We start from the raw sequence: 21,076 nt of genomic DNA, 5'->3' as shown, positions 1-21,076 counted from the left end.
CAATAACTACCAAAAAAAGTTTTAAGATCATCTGAAAACTCAAGATAAAACACAAAATGGATTTAAACAGCACATTTTCAGGAGCCTGCGATCAATACGAGAGTTCGTGGTTCTGTTTAGGAGTTTTAACACTAAAAACAAAAAGGCGAGAGTGACTAACAGGACTTGTTTAACAGCACACATCGGCTCGCTTGTTGAAGTTCCAGTTACTATAAGTCGGTACTTTGGGGTCTGATTGTATTGAAATAAAATTCAGATTAAAGTCTAACAAAGCCTAAAACAGAGCAGTGTCTCCAATTAGCATCACATCCCCAAGAAATGCTGATGACATCAGCTGCAAAATATTAATATTGAGTTAAGCTAAAAATTAAATCAGGTACCTCTGCTTCAGTGAATGTGTAACTCACTACACCACTGTCATAAATGTGCTCATAATCAAAAAAGATTTTCAAGGTTCTATTTTTTAACACTTAAAAATATGAATTGTTTACTTTTTGTCACTTTTTTCCCCAATTTAATAGTTGCATATTTATCCAAATCAAATATTTTAGTTTTTGAAGGTTTGTTTATTTAACTTTCAATTAGGTCTGGGTGATATGACCAAAAATGTGCCACTTTTTTCAGTTAATCAGAATATTCAATTCATTTTTAACATGGAGTTTTAACATAAGTTTCAATATTTATTTTCCATAAATAATAACTTTATGTAATGCGTTAGTCTTATACAGAGCTTTTCCAGATGCTCAGTGTGGCGTTTTACACTTTTGGTGTAAAACGTATTCTTTCATTCCATACCTGGAGGTGGTAAACTACTGCTGTAGCCACAACTGCCCTGGGACACAGTGACAGAAGTGAGGCTGCCAGTCTGCACCAGCACTCATGCTCACACCACTTTCATGTGGGTGAAGTGTCTTGCCTAAGGACACAATGTCAGTTTTTGACCACTGGCCCCCTATGGTACCTTATTTTCCCACTGGTCTCCCATCCAAGTAGTAACCAGACCCAGCCCTGCTGAGCTTCTGAGACCTGACGGGATCAGACTTTGACAAGGATTTTTGGCCACACATTTACTTTATTGTCTTTTAACACTAAAAAATAGTCAGATTTCTTTCTCCATATTCTTTTACTGACTAGAAATAACTGAATGTATCACAGCCTTACATCAACAAACATCGGAAACAAATGTATGTAAAAGTTTCCAGCGTGAGTTTTCAGAATGGTTGGCTTTGCACAGTGACCCTTAAATCCTCATCTAAAACCATCTGTGGATGTGGTGTGTGCTGAGTAATGCTATACTATTAAAGGACCACAGGAATTGGCCAGCGTACGCTATTTTTATTGTGCTACTGGCCAGTTTAATGGGCTTAAATTCATAGTATTGCACAAGTTAAAAACACTAGAGAACAGTATATTCTAATTGGAACATGGAAATAATGAATCCAGACATACAGAACACCACTGCCACCCGTAGTATTTATTGCTGTCTTGTATTTTACAGCCAGCCTAAAAATAGAAATGACAGAATTATTACTTTATATCACATTGCTTTTATTACTCTTCTAAAATCACCTAAGATCAGCCTTTTGATTAACAGTTTTACAGTCAATCCTTAATATATTCTAATTGCAATAAATGTTTTTGAAAGACATTTTGTGTATTTTTTTTTTAAAAAAAGGGGGTATTATGCAAAATCAGAATCTTAAAAAAATAAAATAAAAGCAAAAGTATAGTATAATACATATAAAACATGTTAATACTTGACAAATATAACAGTTTCAAAACTATAAAAGGTCACATCTGGATCTAAATGTGTTATGTGTCAGCAGTTAATACACCATAGACCAGATCTGGGCATTGTCCAGCTCCCAGGCCACATATGACCCTTTGGTTGATTCTGACTCTGACTCTGATTATTTGGAATCACAAAATAAACCTTTTAGATTTTTTTTTTTTTTTTTTTTTAAATGACATGTTTTGTAAGGCAGCTTCAGTTTTTCATTGTTTCATCATAACATAAACTCTTCCCAGTCTGACCAGCTTGTCAAAACAATGATATTTACTGCTTTTTATAAAGAAATACAATTCATATTATGCAGAACTGAGTTAAACATTTTGGCCCTCCACAATATTTTCTGTTTCTCATGTGGCCCCATGGAAAAAAAATATTGCCTGTCCCTGCCATAGACAAATTTAAAGTTAAACACCACCATTTTATAAGAGGAAGTGACCGCAAAAATAATATTGTACAACTTTAAAGGTGCATTGTGTAATTTTTATAATGAAGGGTCTGTCGTCTTTTTTTTTTTTCCCACAAAATGCTATTTCTTTGCCTGGAATGTTTCACAGTATGACATTAAACCTTTCTATCTCCATGGAAACTAAACCAGGCCAAGTTACAGGTCAGATCTGTGTCAGAATGCCTGTTTTTCTGGGTATTTTTGAGCTACAAAAGCAGCTGTAAGGAAATAAATGTAGCGTAGAGCTGTTTAATGTCACCCTGTGGAACATTCCATAGAAACAAATCCACAGAAACAAGCAGGTGACCGACCCTCCACCATTAAAGTTACACAATGCCCCTGTGAATAGTCAGGAAAAACACTTTGCGTGGTCTGACTTTTGTCCGTCTTCTCTGTCCAGGTCAGATGACGGATCTGGTGTTCACGGAGAAGGAGCTGGTGCAGTCTCTGAGGGACTACATCAAAGCTGAGGAGTCCAAGCTGGCCGCAGTCAAAAGGTAACTCCAGGCTGAGGTTTTGGGTCACCGAAAGACCACGTGAAATCTGAGCACCTTAATGGTCAGAGGTTGGATGAGGGTCACAGACTCGGTGTAAGCCTTTTACAATTGACTTTATTGTGCATGCTAACAGGAGAAATGCTATAGTAATGCAATTTATTTTATTTATTTATTTAATTTAAAGATCCTACATTACGCAAAATGGACTTTTATGAGTTTTAAACCATGTTATAATGTGCCTCATCAAAAATATACCTGGAGTTTTGTTTGGTTTCATTCACCCGTGAGCTTTTCTCTCAAGCAGAAAACACTATGTTCCACCTTGTGATGTCATGTAGTAAAACAGGAAGTGCTCCACTGTGTTTTAAACTCCCTAAATCCTCACTAGAATCATTTGGATGATTTCAGACCTGGAATTGCCAATCTCTACAGAAGTAAAGATCAAAAATGTAGCTGTTAACTTGAAAACTACACACGCACTACATGACATCACAAGGTGGAACAGAGCATTCTGAGCTTTGGAGATGTAGACAGACTAATAATAAAAGGGTTTGAGTGAAACAAAACGACAACTCCAGGTCTGTTTTTTGAGGACATTCTGACATGACTTGAGTCAGTTTTGCGTAATATAGAACCTTTAAAATACTATTCACAGGGTTCCCACAGTCATGGACATCCTGGAAAAGTCATGGAAATTGAAAATGTCATTATCCAGGCCTGGAAAAGTTATGGAATCTGTTTCAAGCAACTACTGTGTTCTGTTAAGTTCTCATGTGGCTATTATGATTATTTCTGAATGTCTGCACCAACAATAAATGCACTGACAGGATTTAAATGTAAAAGAAAAACAAAAAAACTATAATCCCAAACCATAAGGTGAGTGGAAAGGTTTAACATTTCCTATTTAGCCCTAAATCAATTTTACACATGTAGGTGCTGTAAAGTCATGGAAATTTCACTTTAGGTCATGAAAAAGTCATGGAAAATTTGTCAGTAAAAAAGAGTGGGAACCCTGTATAAATGATAATGGCCTATTCTTTTTTTTTTTGCATAATGTTAATGTTACATTATCTTCTGTGTCTGTAGTTGGGCCAACAAGCTGGACTCCCTGACCAAAATCTCCACCTCGGACCCTGAGGGCTTCCTGGCTCATCCCGTGAACGCCTACAAACTGGTGAAGAGGCTGAACACCGAGTGGTCAGAGCTGGAGAGCCTGGTGCTGCAGAACCCCTCCGACGGTACGCTACAGTATAGACAGTTATTCCTATTTTATATTCATAATAATGTCTCACAAGTAGGAAGAAATGTTAATGACACTTCCTGAGACTTGGCAGCTGATGTTGTTAATATTCCCTGGGGACAGTCTGAACAACACAGATCAGATTTTTTTTAAATGCGACCCAGGCCACTTGGATATGTGCTCCTAAAACCCATACATATCCGACCTCTGAACTCTCAACAGGTGCTTCACAATAGTCGGGTCGGATGAATGCGACCCGGCCGGCTATTGTGCAATAACAAGCACCTGTTGTGAGCCAATACAGCCCAACACCGACACGTTTGCTCACTGAAATAGGCCGCCGAACACGTGATTCCTCCCGCGAGAGTGGTACAAGTAGGCGCACAAATGTTCTCAGTCCTCTCGCTTAACTCTTTCCCCCATGAAGACGACATTTGACGACCCCCCCTGAACCCTTAATGACGACTTTTGACACCTCCGCTGTATCACTAAAGACGAGATTTGACGACCTTTAGAAATGGCTCGGTTTTTCACATTTAAACAGAGACTGTGATAGGTGGGGGCCACTACAACCCACACTAGACTGACCAATAGGATTCAAGGATATGTTTTCGCCGATTTTTTCTGAAGTTAATCGAAATAGTGACGATGGTAGCTTCCGGAAAAAACACAACACGAAACACGTGCAATGGAAAGATCGCGGCGCTGCGGCGCACAGTTTTAGAAATAATGAGGAGCGGACGTATTTTATGGATAAGTTTAGAGAAAGTGACTTTTATAGATTTCAAAGTGATGATGTTGAAGTTGATTATAAAGTGGAAAACAGCGACAGCGACGGACTTTCGGGGAGAAGGTGAGAACGCCGCTGATGCGTCTGTGTGGAGTCCTGCGATATCCGAACAAACTATCTGAGCTTTATACTCGATTATGAACCAAAATTGCCCTGAAATCTGGATGTTGCCCGGTGAGTCCTTTAAAATATTTCAGTCTTTTTTTCCAAGATGCGAAGTATAACAGAATCGCTACAGAAAAAAACGCTTATGCGGAGCTCTGAACATGAGAAATTAACCAAGATGACAAATACTGGAACACACCACTGACGGGGAAGAGTTTTATTATTATATTATTATATTATAATAAGCTAAATTAGTTGAATAAATAAAATGAGTTGAATAAGTTAAATGGAAAAAAATGAATTAGGTGCACACAGGTGAACAACAGGTAAAAACAGGTGTACACTTGGCTATACTGTATCTGGTGATATGAAATCTGTTTAAATACTTTGACAAAGTATATTTTTTATTTTTTTATGAATATAGTTGTACTCAGAACATGTATATATCAAATGCTGAATGTAGTTTTTTTGTTTTCAATTTTGCACCTGACCAGGTAAACTCTCATTTTCAGTGAGCTGTTATACATCTATAAATGAGTTGAATCACATTTAAACATCCATAAATGAATAGTTCAGAGTCTAAGGTTTCCAGAGATACAAATATGTCTGTGTTACAATTAAGTTAATGAGTGTAAAAATCATTTATAATCACTCGTGGAAGTCTGTTTTCTTTTATGCAATTATGCTCTATGGGTGTAGCCCTAGTAACATATGTATGGGTTGTTCCTAGTAGACGTCCAGGGGGGAAAGAGTTAAAGCAAATAGTTTGTACATGTTCTGGCTCCGGTACAACAGCAAGTTTAAAATCTCCAGGTGCTCAATGCTGCGTCCATGTTTAGGCGACTTCCGTAAACACTGAGCACGTTCGCTGCATGTGATGTCGTGTCCTCCAAAGAGCATGCGGGACAGTTTTTGGGGCATTTAAAGTTCACTCTGGAGATCACATACAAGCCACATTTAAGTGGAAATGTGAACGACCTCGCAAAAAAAACGGATTTCATAAAAAAATCTGAATTGAGCATTAAGCCCTGCAAGTCTGAACGTAGCCTTAGTTGGAGCTGTGAAGGTGAGATGATTTGTGCTGTTATCAATCCCTCTAAAAACAAATAACAGCCTTAGCCATTAGTTTTTCTGTCACTCTCACCTTTTTGTCGAAAATCAAACTCCTAAACAGAACCATGAACCACCAGACTGCCCAAAAATCCATTGTTTAAATCCATTTTGTACTTTTTTCTTGAGTTTTTAGACTATTTTAAATCTTTTTGGCAGAATTTTCTAGTGTTTTTGTTGTATCTCCATAGTTACTGCTGAATGTTCCACCATATAGATGCATGTAGAACACCCCTTAGTGTGTTGTTTTGTCACTTTGTGCTTGATTCCCACACGACACTGTGCCTCTGTTTATGGCGTGTGGTCATATTATATCACATGATGACCTTAAGTTCGGGCCAATTAAGACTGAAATGCATTGGATTCTTGGATTAGTGTGCAGTTCATATTTCTCTTCTCTCAAATGTGAATGCTCTTGGGCCTGTTTAGAATGAGGACACTGAACAGGCTCCTACTTTCCAAACGTAAATCAGACACTTTATTATACTTCTTGTCCAAAAAAATATGCAATGTCTGAATTTTTCCCAAGTTCTGCCCTATTAGATGTTGACATAACACATAGACCAGAGCAGCTTGTATAGATAACGTGAAGGGTGGATTTCATCTGGTCTTATATGATAAGAAATTGACTCTTGTGACTGTTAAGTAATGTTAAAATGCTGTTACCTCATCAAAAACAAACCTGGAGTTGTTTTGTTTCATTCACACATGTTTATTATTAGTCTGTCTACATCTCCAAAGCTCAAAATGCTCTGTTCCACCTTGTGATGTCATGAACCAGTAGCTTTCAAGTTAACAGCTAAATTTTGGTCAGTAGATTGCCATTTCCAGGGCTGAAATCATCCAAATGATTCTAATGAAGGTGTATGGAGTTTAAAAATACAGAGAAGAATTTTCTGTATTATCACAGTATCTAGTTTCAGCATGTTTAAAAACTAATTAAAGCTACAAGAAACCATGATAAGTGTTCTTTAGAGGTCCTATAATACACAAAACGGACTCTTATGAGCTTTAAGCCATGTTAGAATGTTGTTACCTCCTCAAAAACAGACCTGGAGTTGCGTTTTGTGTCATTCACACATGTTTGATTAGTCCTTTATTACTAGTGTCTACATCTCCAAATGTTAAAATGCTTCTGTTCCACCTTGTGATGTCTTGAAGTGATAGTTTTCAAGTTAATAGCTAAACTTTTACCTTTTACGTTCAGCAGAGATTGGCAATTCCAGGGCTCAAATCATCCAAGTGATTCTAGTGAAGGTGTATGGACAGGGGTGTAGTGGGCGTGGTCTGCCGGGGTGCACCGTCCACCCACTTCTCCCAACGTGAGATATAAAAAACAAAACAAATATAAAATAGCTACAACCTAAATGTCAAACCGGAGCAAGTGGCACTGGTGAAAACAACGGCTTATGATATCTCCAATAGTGTCCTAAAGTGACCTGCGACATTAGTGAATCGGGACTGAACGTCCGGGGCTGAACGTCGGGGCTGAACGTCGGGGCAACGTGAACGTCGGGGCTGAACGTCGGGGCTGAACGTCGGGGCATGATTAATTGATGAATCCATAATTGATCATTAAGAAGTTCATCGATAATGTTAATTTTAATCGACAAACCGAATGCAGGTTGCTGTGTGTAGTGTGACCAAACAGGGGTCTGTACATGTGTCTCTGCACTCAGAAGGAGCGAGCAAACAGAAACATTCGGTCAGTCTGCAACGTACCGAAGCGCAAATGCGTATTTAACGATGACTTGTACAAGAAATTCCACACTTTCCGTTGCGTTCGGGACAAGTGTGAGTCCATGTGCACAGTGTATAAAGCAGCACATATGTTTCGGTGTCCAGTGGGAAAAAGTTTTACCAGGTGAGAGTCGCGCAATGTCGATGACGAGTCCCCACCTCCCTCCCCCCGTACGGTGTCCTGGTTTTGACAAACGCAAATCTGGTCACACTAACCTGTATTCATCTGAGTCATGTCTTTTAATTCGACAGAAGTTGAACCGCATCAGCGACACAAGAGCTGTAGTTTTATCTTCGCTGAGTTTATGCAAATTAGCGATGTGGTTTTAAGTTTTGTTTCTGTGAGATTTGCACAAAACTGAATTAAACACATTATAATGTCAAACGGGCTGATGTGGCTCTAGAGTCGTTACGGTTTATATGTCGTAAAGTTGAATTTATTTATGCAGATTAGTAGTGCAGATAGTAATAATAATGATGATCATTTTAATATAAAAACGTTAATGATTAATCGATAGATAGAAAATTTCATCGAATGCCCATGCCTAGTCGGGGCTGAACGCTGGGGCTGAACGCCGGGGCTGAACGCCGGGGCTGAACGCCGGGGCTGAACGCCGGGGCTGAACGCCGGGGCTGAACGCCGGGACTGAACGCCGGGACTGAACGCCGGGACGGGCCCAGAGGTGCGCCTGTGTAGACCGTCGGGTGACCACAGGAGAAGGGACCGACGCAGAGCTCTGCACCTCATGGGGCTAAGAGCAGCTGTCACCCGATCTCACTTTGCAGACACCCTGCTCCACAGGCTCAGGGTTCTCCCTCTCGCGCTCAAGTCCAAGATTAGTCCAAGATTAGTCCAAGATTAGTCCAAGATTAGTCCAAGATTAGTCCAAGATTAGTCCAGAGTCCAGGTTTAGACCTGGTTTAGTCCTGGTTTAGTCCTGGTTTAGTCCTGGTTTAGTCCTGGTTTAGTCCTGGTTTAGTCCTGGTTCAGTCCTGGTTCAGTCCTGGTTCATGTGTTGTAGTCCATGATTTATGTTCTGTAGGTGATTATGAATGGAGTTGGGGGGGGTTCGTCACATTGATGACGTCACAAATCACGTACTCCCACTCAAAAAATCCCCACTACTACTGTGTATGAAGTTTAAAAACACAGTGGAGCACTTTCTGTATTGTAACACATCTCCAGGTGGTGTGTGTTTGTGATGAGGAAACAATATTACAACCCGATCAGAAAATAGTGTAATAGAAGCCAGTTAAACAAGTCCAAACAAAAGTGGAACAACTGTTTGGCATTACACGAGCACTCTCTGGTCTGGTCTCTATGGTAACTGTCATCCTAGTATTTTGTACACTTGGATTTGCCTCATGTCTAATGCGTTGTCTTGGAAATTGATGACTGGAGGGAAAGGAAACGACTCTGTGCTGCCTTCAAACAGCCGCAGCGCCAAACAGCTCGAGCACACGGACCGCAGCTGTTCTGTGCTTCACATTTTGGCCGAGTGTAAAACAAGTTTATTTGATTTAGGGCTCTGTGTGTGTTTGTCAGGGAATCTGTAAACGTGGCAGTGGAGCCAAAGAAGCAAACCAAACTATTAAGCGGTTAAATAAAGAAATGGCCTGTGAAAGTGAATGTCACTGATAGATGTTACAAAAGTTTTTAGTTTTTTTTAATGCTGAATTTAAAGAAACGTTTTGTGGAGAGATGCTTATTTTTAGATGTGTAATTAACATGTTGCACACAGCTTTATGCACATTGGTCCATCCATTCCATTTCTATAATAGTCAGGACAACTTATTTAGATCATCTTATCTTGTGTTATTCCATCTTTGAACTGTTGATGAAGGTACATGATTTAAAAAAAAAAAGTATTTAAAATGATTTTTAAAAAATTCTTGGAAGGTCTGACATATTTTATAGAAATAGTTTCCTTTCATTTTGAAGTAATATTAAAGTATTTGGAAGAAAAAAGATGACAAATTATGCAAAATCATGCACCTTCTACTTGTTTGCACAATTTTCCCTCCATTACTTTTCCCTCCGTTACCATGACCTTTCTTAATAAAAAATCTCATGAGTCAAAAAGTAAGAGGTTTTTCAACCTAATCTTGTACCATATGGTAGAAAACTATTAAACTACTAAAATATTCAAACCAGTTTGTTAAGGATATGTAAGTGAGAACCGCTAGTTATCACTGTTTGTATTTATTGCCCAAAAAGTGCTGCATATTTCATTCCCTCCGTTACCGACATGAGTTTTTAAATTTTTTGTCAACAACTTGAAAGAATATCACAGGTTTAACTTTACCCTGTTGGAGTGTTAACTCTTTCCTACATTCTGATACTTTACTTATTTCAATAGTCCCTCTAGTTTCTGAATAAGAGACATTTGAATGTAAAAAATCTGCCCCTGTTTCCCTCCATTACCGGTTAACTGGACCCTCAAGTAAATCTAACTAGTACTAGTATCTAAATGGAAGCATGTGTGTTTGTGTGCTCCAGGCTTCATCTCGAACATGACGGTTCACAGGCAGTACTTTCCAGACGAGGAGGACGAGACGGGGGCAGCCAAAGCCCTGATGCGCCTCCAGGACACCTACCAGCTGGACTCCGAAGCCTTCGCCCAAGGGAAACTACCCGGTAATCAGTCCAGATCAAATAAATACTCCCATAAAAAGTTTTACAATAGTGTACAAGATGATGTACCAGATTTTTACTGTCTTGTAAACGCGTGAAAAACAGAAATGGATCATTTTAAACAGTTTTCGGTGGTTCAAAGTTATTCCTCACTTATCTTATGCATTATGAGAATCTTAATAACTCACTGTGATCACTTTTTCACAATATTTAGAGCAGAGAGATGGTAAAGCTAATTATTATGTGCACTTCCTAATAATCAGACAATAAATGATAGTACACAGCATATATTGACCTCAAGAGCTGCTTAAACGATACATCTGTACTGGAGCCAAAGACCAATTTTGCTCAGTTAATGAAAAAAAATCTGACAAAGGCCCCTGAAAGTGTGATTCAACAAACAAAAGCAATGTTATCCAACACTTTTAACCAAAATCACATGTAAAGCTATTTTTATCTAGGAATGGCAGGAATGGTCGATACTACAACACAAGATTTCACAATATTGTCGGAGGAGGAAGACGTCAAGCCACATTTTTGCTGTTATCCTTACTTTAAAACATTTTTTAAGTTCAAAAGATCATACGTTTTACTGTATATTTTTAAGTGTAGTTTTATTTTCTGATTATTATTACAGATACATTTTATTTATTTATTTATTTAATTCAGGGTTCCCACGGTCATGGAAATCCTTGTCATGGAAATTGAAAATGTCATTTTCCAGGCCTGGAAAAGTCATGGAATTTTAGTATCTTTTTCACGCAACTCCAGTGTTCTGTTAAGTTCTCATGAGGCTATTCTGATTATTTCTGAACGTCTGTACCTTTTAACTGAGACGACAATAAATGCACTGACAGAATTTTGAATGTTAAACTTGAATCCTAAACCATAAGGTGAGTGGGAAGAGTTCACATTTCATATTTAGCTCTAAAAGTCTAATCAATTCTACACATGTAGGTGCTGTAAAGTCATGGAAAATTCACTTTAGGTCATGAAAATGTCATGGAAGTGTTGAAATTTTGTCAGTGAAAAAGAGTAGGAACCCTGTTAATTCTGTATGTATTTATTTTACCTGGTCATGGGTTTAGTATTCTACTAAACAGAAATATACTATTCTGAAGTCATCAACATTCCCTGGGGTGTGAAGCACTGCTCCATCTGCAGCTGTATCACTCAAATTTAGACTTTAATCTGAGTTTTATTTTAACATAATTGTACAGAAAAGGCTGGTTTAGCTGGAACTACAAGAGAGCAGTTTTTAAGTTAGTAGCTGTCACCTTTTTGTTGAAAACTCCTAAACAGGACCACGAACACTCTCACAGGCTCATAAAAATGTGCTGTTTAAATCCATTTTGAAGTTTTCAGACTAAACTTTTTTGACACTTTGCCAATGTGGGCCTTGTGTCACCATGGTAACTGCTGAACAAGGCCATTCATATTCATGCAGAACACCCCCAGCATGATGGCGTGATCAATATGCACTGTTCCTTTTTTAAAACCATCCTAAAAGTAGGCACTGGAGTGTGGCTTGGGCTGATTTTTTTTTTATTTTTTTTCTGTCCCAGCCCGGCAGGTCCGACAGAGCAGTAATAGAACCCGACATGTGCTGATAGGCATTAAGATATTTGTGTTCGAGCCCGACTGAACATGACACAATTAAAATCACACTATTTTCATAGGCCGACTAAAGACACACGTAGGATATTGTTTGTGTGGCCTCTAAACAAACTCAGGATATAGCGAAAATAATGAAGACTTGATTGCTCACCTCTTGTAAAGTGGTAAATTTAAAGAGCAACATCTCATCCACATTAATCATAGAATTTGTCCTGCCCAAATAATGACATCCAGTCCACAAAACTGCACTGTTGATTAGGGCTGGGCGATATGGATCAAAAAATATATCTCGATATATTTTGCTATATCTCGATATATATCGATATACGATATATATCTCAATATATGTTCAAGAAAAAATAATCCCCTAAAACTGAAAACTGCAAAAACAAATCTGCTAAAATAATTTAAAAAATTTTATTGAAGTGTAAGAGGTCGGCAGTTCATATAGGAACATTTAAGATTACAAAAAACCTAATTACATAAATAATAATTTAACTGTAAAATAAAATAAATAATACACATTTCCTTCTTTTCATTCATAGATAAAACAACTCAAGACAAGCTCATCTTTGCATTAACTCTGTTATCCAGACCAGAACCAGAACCATGAGCTCCTTCAGCAGAAGAAACTCAGGATGTTCCTTATTTTAATAGATCCATGTTCCAGCAGTGAGGAGCTCTGAGGTTTAATCCACACAATCCACTGCTGCAGATCAAACCCAACGTTTCCAAACACTATTGTACAAGTGACACTGCAGCAGATTATTCATTAAAATCTTCTCCATAAATAAACTTTACATTACTAAACTTTACAATATATAAAGCATAACGACTCTAGAGCCACATCAGCCGTTTTGACATTATAATGTGTTTAATGCAGTTTTGCGCACGTGTGTTTACATTTTACAGAAACGAAACTTAAGCGCATGGCTCATTTGCATAAACAGCACTTCTCCTGCAGCTCAGCTCGTTTAGCTTCTTTCGGGCTAAAGGACGCGACTCGGTGGAATATGAGGATGTGCTGCTGATGGTTTTGTCTGTAAATGGTTGAAAAGGTTCGTGGTGCTTGAAGCTTTCCGTTTCCGCACCAACTTTCGGCGTTCAAGGCGATAGTGAGGAGTGAAGGAGACACGAGTGAACAAAATCAGGGAGGCGGGGGCGCGGAGGCGACGAGAGAGAAGACAAACAAGCGAAGCGGCGAATTCTAAATTTAATATAAGCATTATATCGATATATACGATATGTCAGAATTCATATCGAGTTTAAAAACTATCTCGATATATTTAAAATATCGATATATCGCCCACCCCTACTGTTGATCCAGTTTGAGGCGTTTTTTTTTAAAGGTAAAAAGGTGAAAGTAGTTCACGTGTGTCTGTTTACATCCACACAGCACATGGATCGAGGTGAAGCTGCAGATTGGCGATAGTGACTCTACTTCCTGTGGACTTCATCGCCAAACTTTATTCACGTATCTGAAGTTTTGCACCACATTTCACAAATAATAATAATACAGTTTTGATTGATATCTAGAAGTGCAGTGTTCTGGCCTTTTGAACACTTCATAGTCTCAAAGTGACAGGAAACAGCTGACGTGCTGATGTGTCGAAGTCTGACCGAGCCCAAATATAAGTTCTAAACATTTGTCCAACCGGGTCAGCTTTCCATGCTTTAGTAGTCATGGGACGATATAAAAATTTGGTGCCACAATTATCAGAAGAATTAACGATTATATCATGATAATTATGAAAGTTGCTGATCAGTGGGTCCCATATTTAAACATCTGTTATAGTCTTGTACTTTGTAGTGGAAGTGAAAACGACGATCATCTAGAATAAATCATCATAAATAATAAAGTATAAAAAGTAAACGAAGTATCTTTTTTCTGCACATTCTTCTGATAAAATGGTGATTATCATGATTAAATAAAATGCCCCACAAATGGTTATTGTCCACCCTTTTCATCACGATAAACGTTGTTATTTATTGTTGTATCCGTACTTCCAATATAACAATCCTAACTGTGTGATTGGTCTTCTCCAGGCACCCACTCTGACGCTCGCCTCACTGTGGACGACTGCTTTGGGATGGGGAAAACGGCGTATAATGAGGCTGACTATTACCACGCCGTCCTGTGGATGCAGCAGGCCCTCAGGCAGCTGGACGCCGGGGAGGAGGCCGAAGTACCGAAGTCGGACATCTTGGATTATCTGAGCTACTCTGTTTACCAAATGGGAGACCTGCCCCGGGCCATAGAGCTCACAAGACGACTGGTGGCCATCGGTAAGAATAAACCCACACTGAAACAGGGTGACTTTTTGGACTAGATATTGTGTGTGTAAAGTAAGTTATCATTTTAAAGATGCATTGTGTTACTCTTCTGTGGGGTCCGACACCTGTTCGTTGCTTTGCCTAGAATGTTCCACAGTATGGCATTAAGCATAAACTTGCTTTTATTTAGTTGCATACTTTTTTATGTGTAGAAACCATGAATCTACTAGTATAATAAGAACTGGATACTAGGGTGGTCCAATTTTTTTATATATTTTTTTAAAGATTCTCTAGATTAGAAGCCTGCATTTGGTTCCATATTTGGCCAAAATATTTGGGTCCAAATTTTATGCTAATTAATTAATATTTAGAGGTTGTGCAAGACACTTGAAAACTGCCCCATAGGACCTCTACTATAACATAGAACCAAATAAATAAGGCATGTTTGAATAATTTCACTCTGCAAACACAAACTGAAACGTGCATAAAATTATTTAGAAAATCTATATAAGTTGTTTAGAAAGTTCATAAAGTGATACTTATAAAGCCCAGCTCCACTGTAGCCTTGTTGGCATCACTAAAGATGAGCCTGTGTCCCAGACATCTGCAGTAGATTCCGTTTATGATCTTCATTTTTTGTTTGGCCGCAGTTCTTGAATAAGCTGCACTTCCTTTCAGCGACATCACTGACAACTTTCCTGGAATGCACAATTGTAGCAGCCTTCTGAAAGTCTGCATCATCAGCCAAGATCAGATCAAGAGCTTCGAAGAAACATCATTTGCAGAAGCCTTTTTCAGGAAACTTCAGCTTGAGCAACCTTTTAAAACATCTCCTTTTTCTTCCAAATCTCTTCCTAAATCATCTTTTGGTGGATAAAAACCTAATGCAGGTTCTAAAAGAGGTTATCTGAAACTAAATTTTTTTACCATGCTTTGATGGACCCTACTGGACACTCCCCCTCTGTCCTGGTGCAAGAACTGTTAGAAGGTGCTCCAGGTTCTGCAGTTCCCAGAAAGAATTATCCCATAGAGCACATTGTATTTTTATTTACACAGTGTATCACAGAGTACCCGTGTTTGCTCTACAAGGCATCAGCAGCTTTCACAAAGATCAGATTTTTCAAAAGCACCTAAAATTTAACTTCATAAGACTCACCCTAACCCTGCTCTGAGCCTGTGCTACTCTGTTCTACTAACTGAAGAGAACTGCAACTGCATTTGTGACGTCACAGTGGCTGATACAAGGCCAGTAAGTAATTGCAGAAGAAAAAAATGTTTTTTGGCATTTCGCACCAAAGAGTCCAGGCCATTGAAAACAACACAACACCATCTTTGGTTCATCTTCCAGATTTATTATACTTCTGTCGTAAAACACACCATGAAAAACATACATTCTTAGTGTGAGCAGGGTCACCTCTCCACAGATCTGACCTATAACTGGTGCAGTCACCTGAAAGACAAGTCTAAAGCCATACTCTGGAACTCTAGGCAAAGCTATAACATCATAACAGAGACAAGGAAGTGACGACCTCCAGCAGGAAAGCTGCACAGTGCTTTTATATTATCTTATCATCTTTGTAATGACAGATGCACAGCACGGTGGCCCCTCTTATCTTCAGTGTGTTTCCTCTAAGCTCCATGTTGCCAAAACAGAAGGGTGTAGTCCCACCACAGACTCACCAGCGCTGACCACAGACGAGGCCCGCTCACACTCACGGCCAGTGGAGCTAAGAGTCCGGAGAGGAGCTTTTCTATGCTGTGCTATTTCCAGCTGTCTTGACCAGAGCAAATGTGCAAATTACAGTGCAGGTGCTTCCTATGTCTGCAGACTCTATTAAATAAGTCTACAAACTATATTGAAATGATGGATTATTGAAATTTAACTTAAATTTAAGGCTGGTAATATAGTTCTCTGAAAAAGGATATTAAATTATACCTAAATAATAACAAATAATGACACGTTTTGTGATTTGCTCATTTCCACTCACCAAATAAAGTAGTGTCATCATGTCCTGGAATAAATCTCTCTTTGTGCCGACAGACCCCAACCACCAGAGGGCAGGAGGGAACCTTCGTTACTTCGAGGTGCTGTTGGCCAAGCAGATGAACGAGCAGAACCAGGTTTTTGAACAGGCCACGGAGGAGCCCATCCAACTGGGGACCTACACCCGCCCTAAGGACCACCTGCCCGAGAGAGAGGCGTACGAGGCCCTGTGCAGAGGAGAGGGGGTGCAGATGGTGAGAGGGCTGTGGGACTAAATGACATGCAGACAACTTGTGTGAAAATGTGAATAAAACGCCATTTAAATAGTTTTCAATTCAAAAATCTGTAGTAAGGTGGTTTTATTGTTTAGATCAGGGATGGAACTTTTTGACTCGTGGGCCACAAAAGGTTCTAAAATTTGACGGAAGGGCCGGACTGGGAGCAGGTGGATGGAGTTTTTTGGTAATCTACCTCCATAAGAGAAAAAAATAACATGGGATATAGGTGAGTTTCATTGTTGACAAAAGCGCGCGTTGCATGCTGGGAATTGTTCTGGTCGGCGGCAAGAAACACTAATTCAACATGACGGACGGAGCGAGAAAGCACGTAAAGGGTATTGATCCCGGTTATTTATCCACTCTAACGGCAGAGGACCCAAGACCATTTGACCAGAAATTGGTCATAAGCATCGACGGACGACAAATCACACTTTTCAACCCCAAACCAAATTTCTGGTTGGAATCGCCAACTACCTGGCTAAATATTCACTTGGGTGATATCCACAATGACTTGGTGGAAACTCCTGGGCCATTCACAGCAGAAAAGATGAAAACCTCCAAGAGTCTCGATGTGTTGTTGAACTTGTTGGAGTCCACGGTTTGTTAGGATCTTCTACGTTTGCTCTGCGGATGTTTGAAAGTCATTTAATTCACCGTTAGCGGTTCTTTTCACTCGGAATACCGAAAAAGACATTTTCCTTCTTCCGTGCTTCTATTTGTGCATCCGATAATGCAGCAGGAATTTACCATTATCGGGGATAAATACACACTGTGTTTGACCGCTATCGTGTTTCTTGCTTCCGACCAAAATATTTCCCAGCATGCAACACGGGCTTTTAATAACAATGACGTCAGCTGAAACTCGCCTATACAGAAACAACATTATTGAAATATCCCATAATAGAAAATCATTACAAAGCAGTCCCACGGTATTAACTATTTATTGAAATGACTTAAAAACACTGAAAACTATTATTATTATTCACGTTCGGCGGGCTAGATTTAAAAGATTAAAGGGCCACATATGGTCCCTGGGCCGTAGATTCCCCACCTCTGGTTTAGATGCGTACATGAGAAATTGTACTTGTTTTTTGTAGGTCATCCTGAAACTTAATAGGCTCTATTCACGCTTACGTCACAAACCAGGAAGACGTTTTAGAAATATGCAATGACAACTTCCGGAGGGCTCTTTTCGCAGTAGTAAGTCTGACAAAATCTAGGAAAAATTTGAAAATGTCCCAGTTTTCTTCATCTCCATGTCATTGTAGCGTTCCGTTATATTCGACTAATCAAAAGTTACAACTAGGGATGTAACAATAACCGAAATATTGTGATATCGTATCGTCAAAAGTCTCACAATAATATCATGGGCTGTCACAATATATCGAATTACAAGTTCCTTTGCTTAAATGCATTGTTTTATCGTAGCAACAGCTTATAAACATAGGAAACTACATATCCCATGATTCATTTCAGTGCAGACAACATAAAGAGATGTTTTTTGACTTGAATTCTTGGGATTATGACTGAAATAATTAATCTGCCTCTTCAAAATATCGCAATAAATATCGTATCATGAGATGCGCATCGTGATATTGTACTGTAGTGCACTGGGTACATGTGAGAAGAGAAGAGACGAGGCGCCAAATTCCAGATGATTCCAAACAGCACATACGTCTGCAGTCTTCATTTTACCACTGATCACATTTACTTGAATCAGTCGGTAGGGGAGCCCAGTATCAGGAACTACACCAGAAGTTGTCATTGTATGTTTCCAAACGTCTTCCTGGTTTGTGACGTAAATGTGAATAGAACCTATTTAACTCACTCAGAACAGTAGATCATTGTATTATGGTACAATGCTGCCCTCTAGTGGAAGAATTTAGCAACTTATCATCACAAATGCACAACTCTAACCTCAAATAAAAGACTTACATTTAGGAATAAAACTACAAAATAATGAAATATACAATAACATATATATTTATAACTTGCACATATATATCTAGAATTAGTGTGTAGTACATTTACAAATATCTATTCATGAATTCAGTCATGCTTTTACATTTTTAAGGCATTCAAAACACTTTATTAAAGAACCACTCACACTTTCATACACCAGTGTATATAGGCGAGTTTCAGCTGACGTCATTGTTATTAAAAGCCCGCGTTGCATGCTGGGAAATATTTTGGTCGGAGGCAAGAAACACGGTAGCGGTCAAACACAGTGCGTAACCTTGTGTATTTATCCCCGATAATGGTAAATTCCTGCTGCATTATCGGATGCACAAATAGAAGCACGGAAGAAGGAAAATGTCTTTTTCGTATTCTGAGTGAAAAGAACCACTAACGGTGAATTAAATGACTTTCAAACATCCGCAGAGCAAACGTAGAAGATCCTAACAAACCGTGGACTCCAACAAGTTCAACAACACATCGAGACTCTTGGAGGTTTTCATCTTTTCTGCTGTGAATGGCCCAGGAGTTTCCACCAAGTCATTGTGGATATCGCCGAAGTGCATATTTGTCCAGGTAGTTGGCGATTCTGACCAGAAATTTGGTTTGGTCCAACTTTTGTCTGGGTTGAAAAGGGTGATTTGGCGTCCATCGATGCTTATGACTTGAGGTCTTGGGTCCTCTGCCGTTAAAGTGGATAAATAACCGGGATCAATACTCTTTACGTGCTTTCTCGCTCCGTCCGTCATGTTGAATTAGTGTTTCTTGCCGCCGACCAAAATAATTCCCAGCATGCAACGCGCACTTTTGTCAACAATGAAACTCGCCTATAGACAACTGGGGGCGAAGGTGGGTTAAGTGTCTTGCCTAAGGACACAACAACAGTATTCATCTATGGGAGCTAGACTTGCACCGCCAACCTGTGGGTCAGTGGATTTGACCGCTGAACCTATGATGTTTATGTCGAGAGCGGGATTCGAACCACCAACCTTCAGATCAGTGGACGAATATCACTTTCATGATAACCCCTCGATGTCCGTGGTTGTCTGTTTTATCTGTTGTATTTTAGAAGATCTTCTGATGATATTTTCATGTTTTTTCTTATTAGAATGAAGCCCGCCGCAGCCGCCTGTTCTGTCGGTACCAGGACGGACAGAAGAACCCCCGGCTCCTGCTGCGCCCCCTCATGGAGGAGGACGAGTGGGACAGCCCGCACATCGTACGCTACATCGACTTCCTGTCTGACGAGGAAATAGACAAGATCAAGGAGCTCGCGAAACCCAGGGTCAGTCATGATAAATGCAAAAAAAAATGGGAATTTGTAGAAGAATACCCCAAAATGTACTGAAGTAGAAATACTCAAGGGTGTCAGATAGAAATATTGGGATGTTGCAACGGTAATGGTCTGTTAGTTTCAAAATTCTATATACATTTGTCTTTTTGGGAGTTATACTATGTGAATTTGATATTTGACAGCTTGCTCGAGCAACAGTGCGAGATCCCAAAACAGGCGTCCTGACTACAGCCCAGTACAGAGTGTCCAAAAGGTAAGACATTAAACACACACTTTTCAATGTATTTCATCATAAATGGCCTGTATTGCTCTGTTTTCTGTCTATGTTCTAATGTTGTTTCCTCATCACAAACAGACCTGGAGTTGTGTTTTGTTTCAATCACACAATTTTAACACACAAATTAATTCTGGGTAATATAGGACCTTTTAATAATTTTACAAAACCTCCATTTTTGTTTCTTTCAGTGCATGGCTGGAAGGAGAAGAGGATCCAATCATTGAAAGAGTCAATCGGAGAATAGAAGACGTGACTGGACTTACAGTAGACACAGCAGAGTTACTACAGGTACTATGTTGTATTTTAAGCATTTTAATTAAAGTACATTTATTTATAATGAGATGAATCAAAGTGATGTGAGCACAAATATTCAGTAACATTACATGGTATTAAACTGAAGAAATGCAGTCAAAATTACCCAATAAATTGTAATAAATAAGTTTTATTCTTAACCTCCATTGGGTCCCTTCCTGTCGACATGATGTGAACAGTTACATTTCGAACTCTGGAATCTGATCTTTCCCATCATGCATCTGTGCAGGTCGCCAACTACGGTGTTGGAGGACAATATGAGCCCCATTATGACTTCTCCAGGGTAAGAGGGTTGTGTGCGGTGCATGTCCAGAAGATTCCTTTCAAAAGAAATGCTTTTATTTTTACTTCGAACATTTAAGATGATGAATAATTAAGATTTTATATGTTTACTTTGACAGTTTGATTTTAATTTTCTTAGTTAAAATTGACTTTATTTTTAATTCACGGGCGTGTGTCTGTGTACACTCTGCTGTACTACTTTCTCTTGGACATAAAGGAGAATATTTACTTACTCTGACTTTAAGTATTTCCAAACTTTATTTATTACATTAAAGTTGCACTATGTAATATTTCTGGTGGGACATTCGCCACTTGTTTGTTTACATGGAGATGTTTGTTTTTCATAAAATGTTCCACAGTATGGCATTAATCTTATTTATTCACTTAGCGATTCCACAGAATTGACCTGTGACCCAACCTGGTGTCATCAGCTTGTCTCTATGTGATA

General features: G+C 39.1%; 1 protein-coding gene across 2 annotated transcripts in view; it reads left to right on the top strand.

The window, feature by feature from the left end:
• The window catches only part of p4ha2 (procollagen-proline, 2-oxoglutarate 4-dioxygenase (proline 4-hydroxylase), alpha polypeptide 2), a 62,801-nt gene that overhangs the window by 29,639 nt on the left and 12,086 nt on the right, over positions 1–21,076 (top strand). For both annotated transcript variants that reach the window (XM_055148338.1, XM_055148337.1), the window contains exons 3-11: positions 2,638–2,734; positions 3,821–3,972; positions 10,220–10,357; positions 14,018–14,257; positions 16,287–16,483; positions 19,572–19,748; positions 19,940–20,010; positions 20,223–20,322; positions 20,576–20,629. In XM_055148338.1, the coding sequence (XP_055004313.1) occupies positions 2,638–2,734; positions 3,821–3,972; positions 10,220–10,357; positions 14,018–14,257; positions 16,287–16,483; positions 19,572–19,748; positions 19,940–20,010; positions 20,223–20,322; positions 20,576–20,629 (1,226 nt within the window). The remainder of the gene's footprint in view (positions 1–2,637; positions 2,735–3,820; positions 3,973–10,219; positions 10,358–14,017; positions 14,258–16,286; positions 16,484–19,571; positions 19,749–19,939; positions 20,011–20,222; positions 20,323–20,575; positions 20,630–21,076) is intronic.

The sequence above is a fragment of the Boleophthalmus pectinirostris genome, unplaced genomic scaffold (genome assembly GCF_026225935.1).
Source record: "Boleophthalmus pectinirostris isolate CB_2022bp ecotype Guang Dong unplaced genomic scaffold, ASM2622593v1 HiC_scaffold_12, whole genome shotgun sequence".
NCBI classification, from domain to species: domain Eukaryota; kingdom Metazoa; phylum Chordata; class Actinopteri; order Gobiiformes; family Gobiidae; genus Boleophthalmus; species Boleophthalmus pectinirostris.
This window is presented reverse-complemented; position numbering and strand designations above follow the sequence as displayed.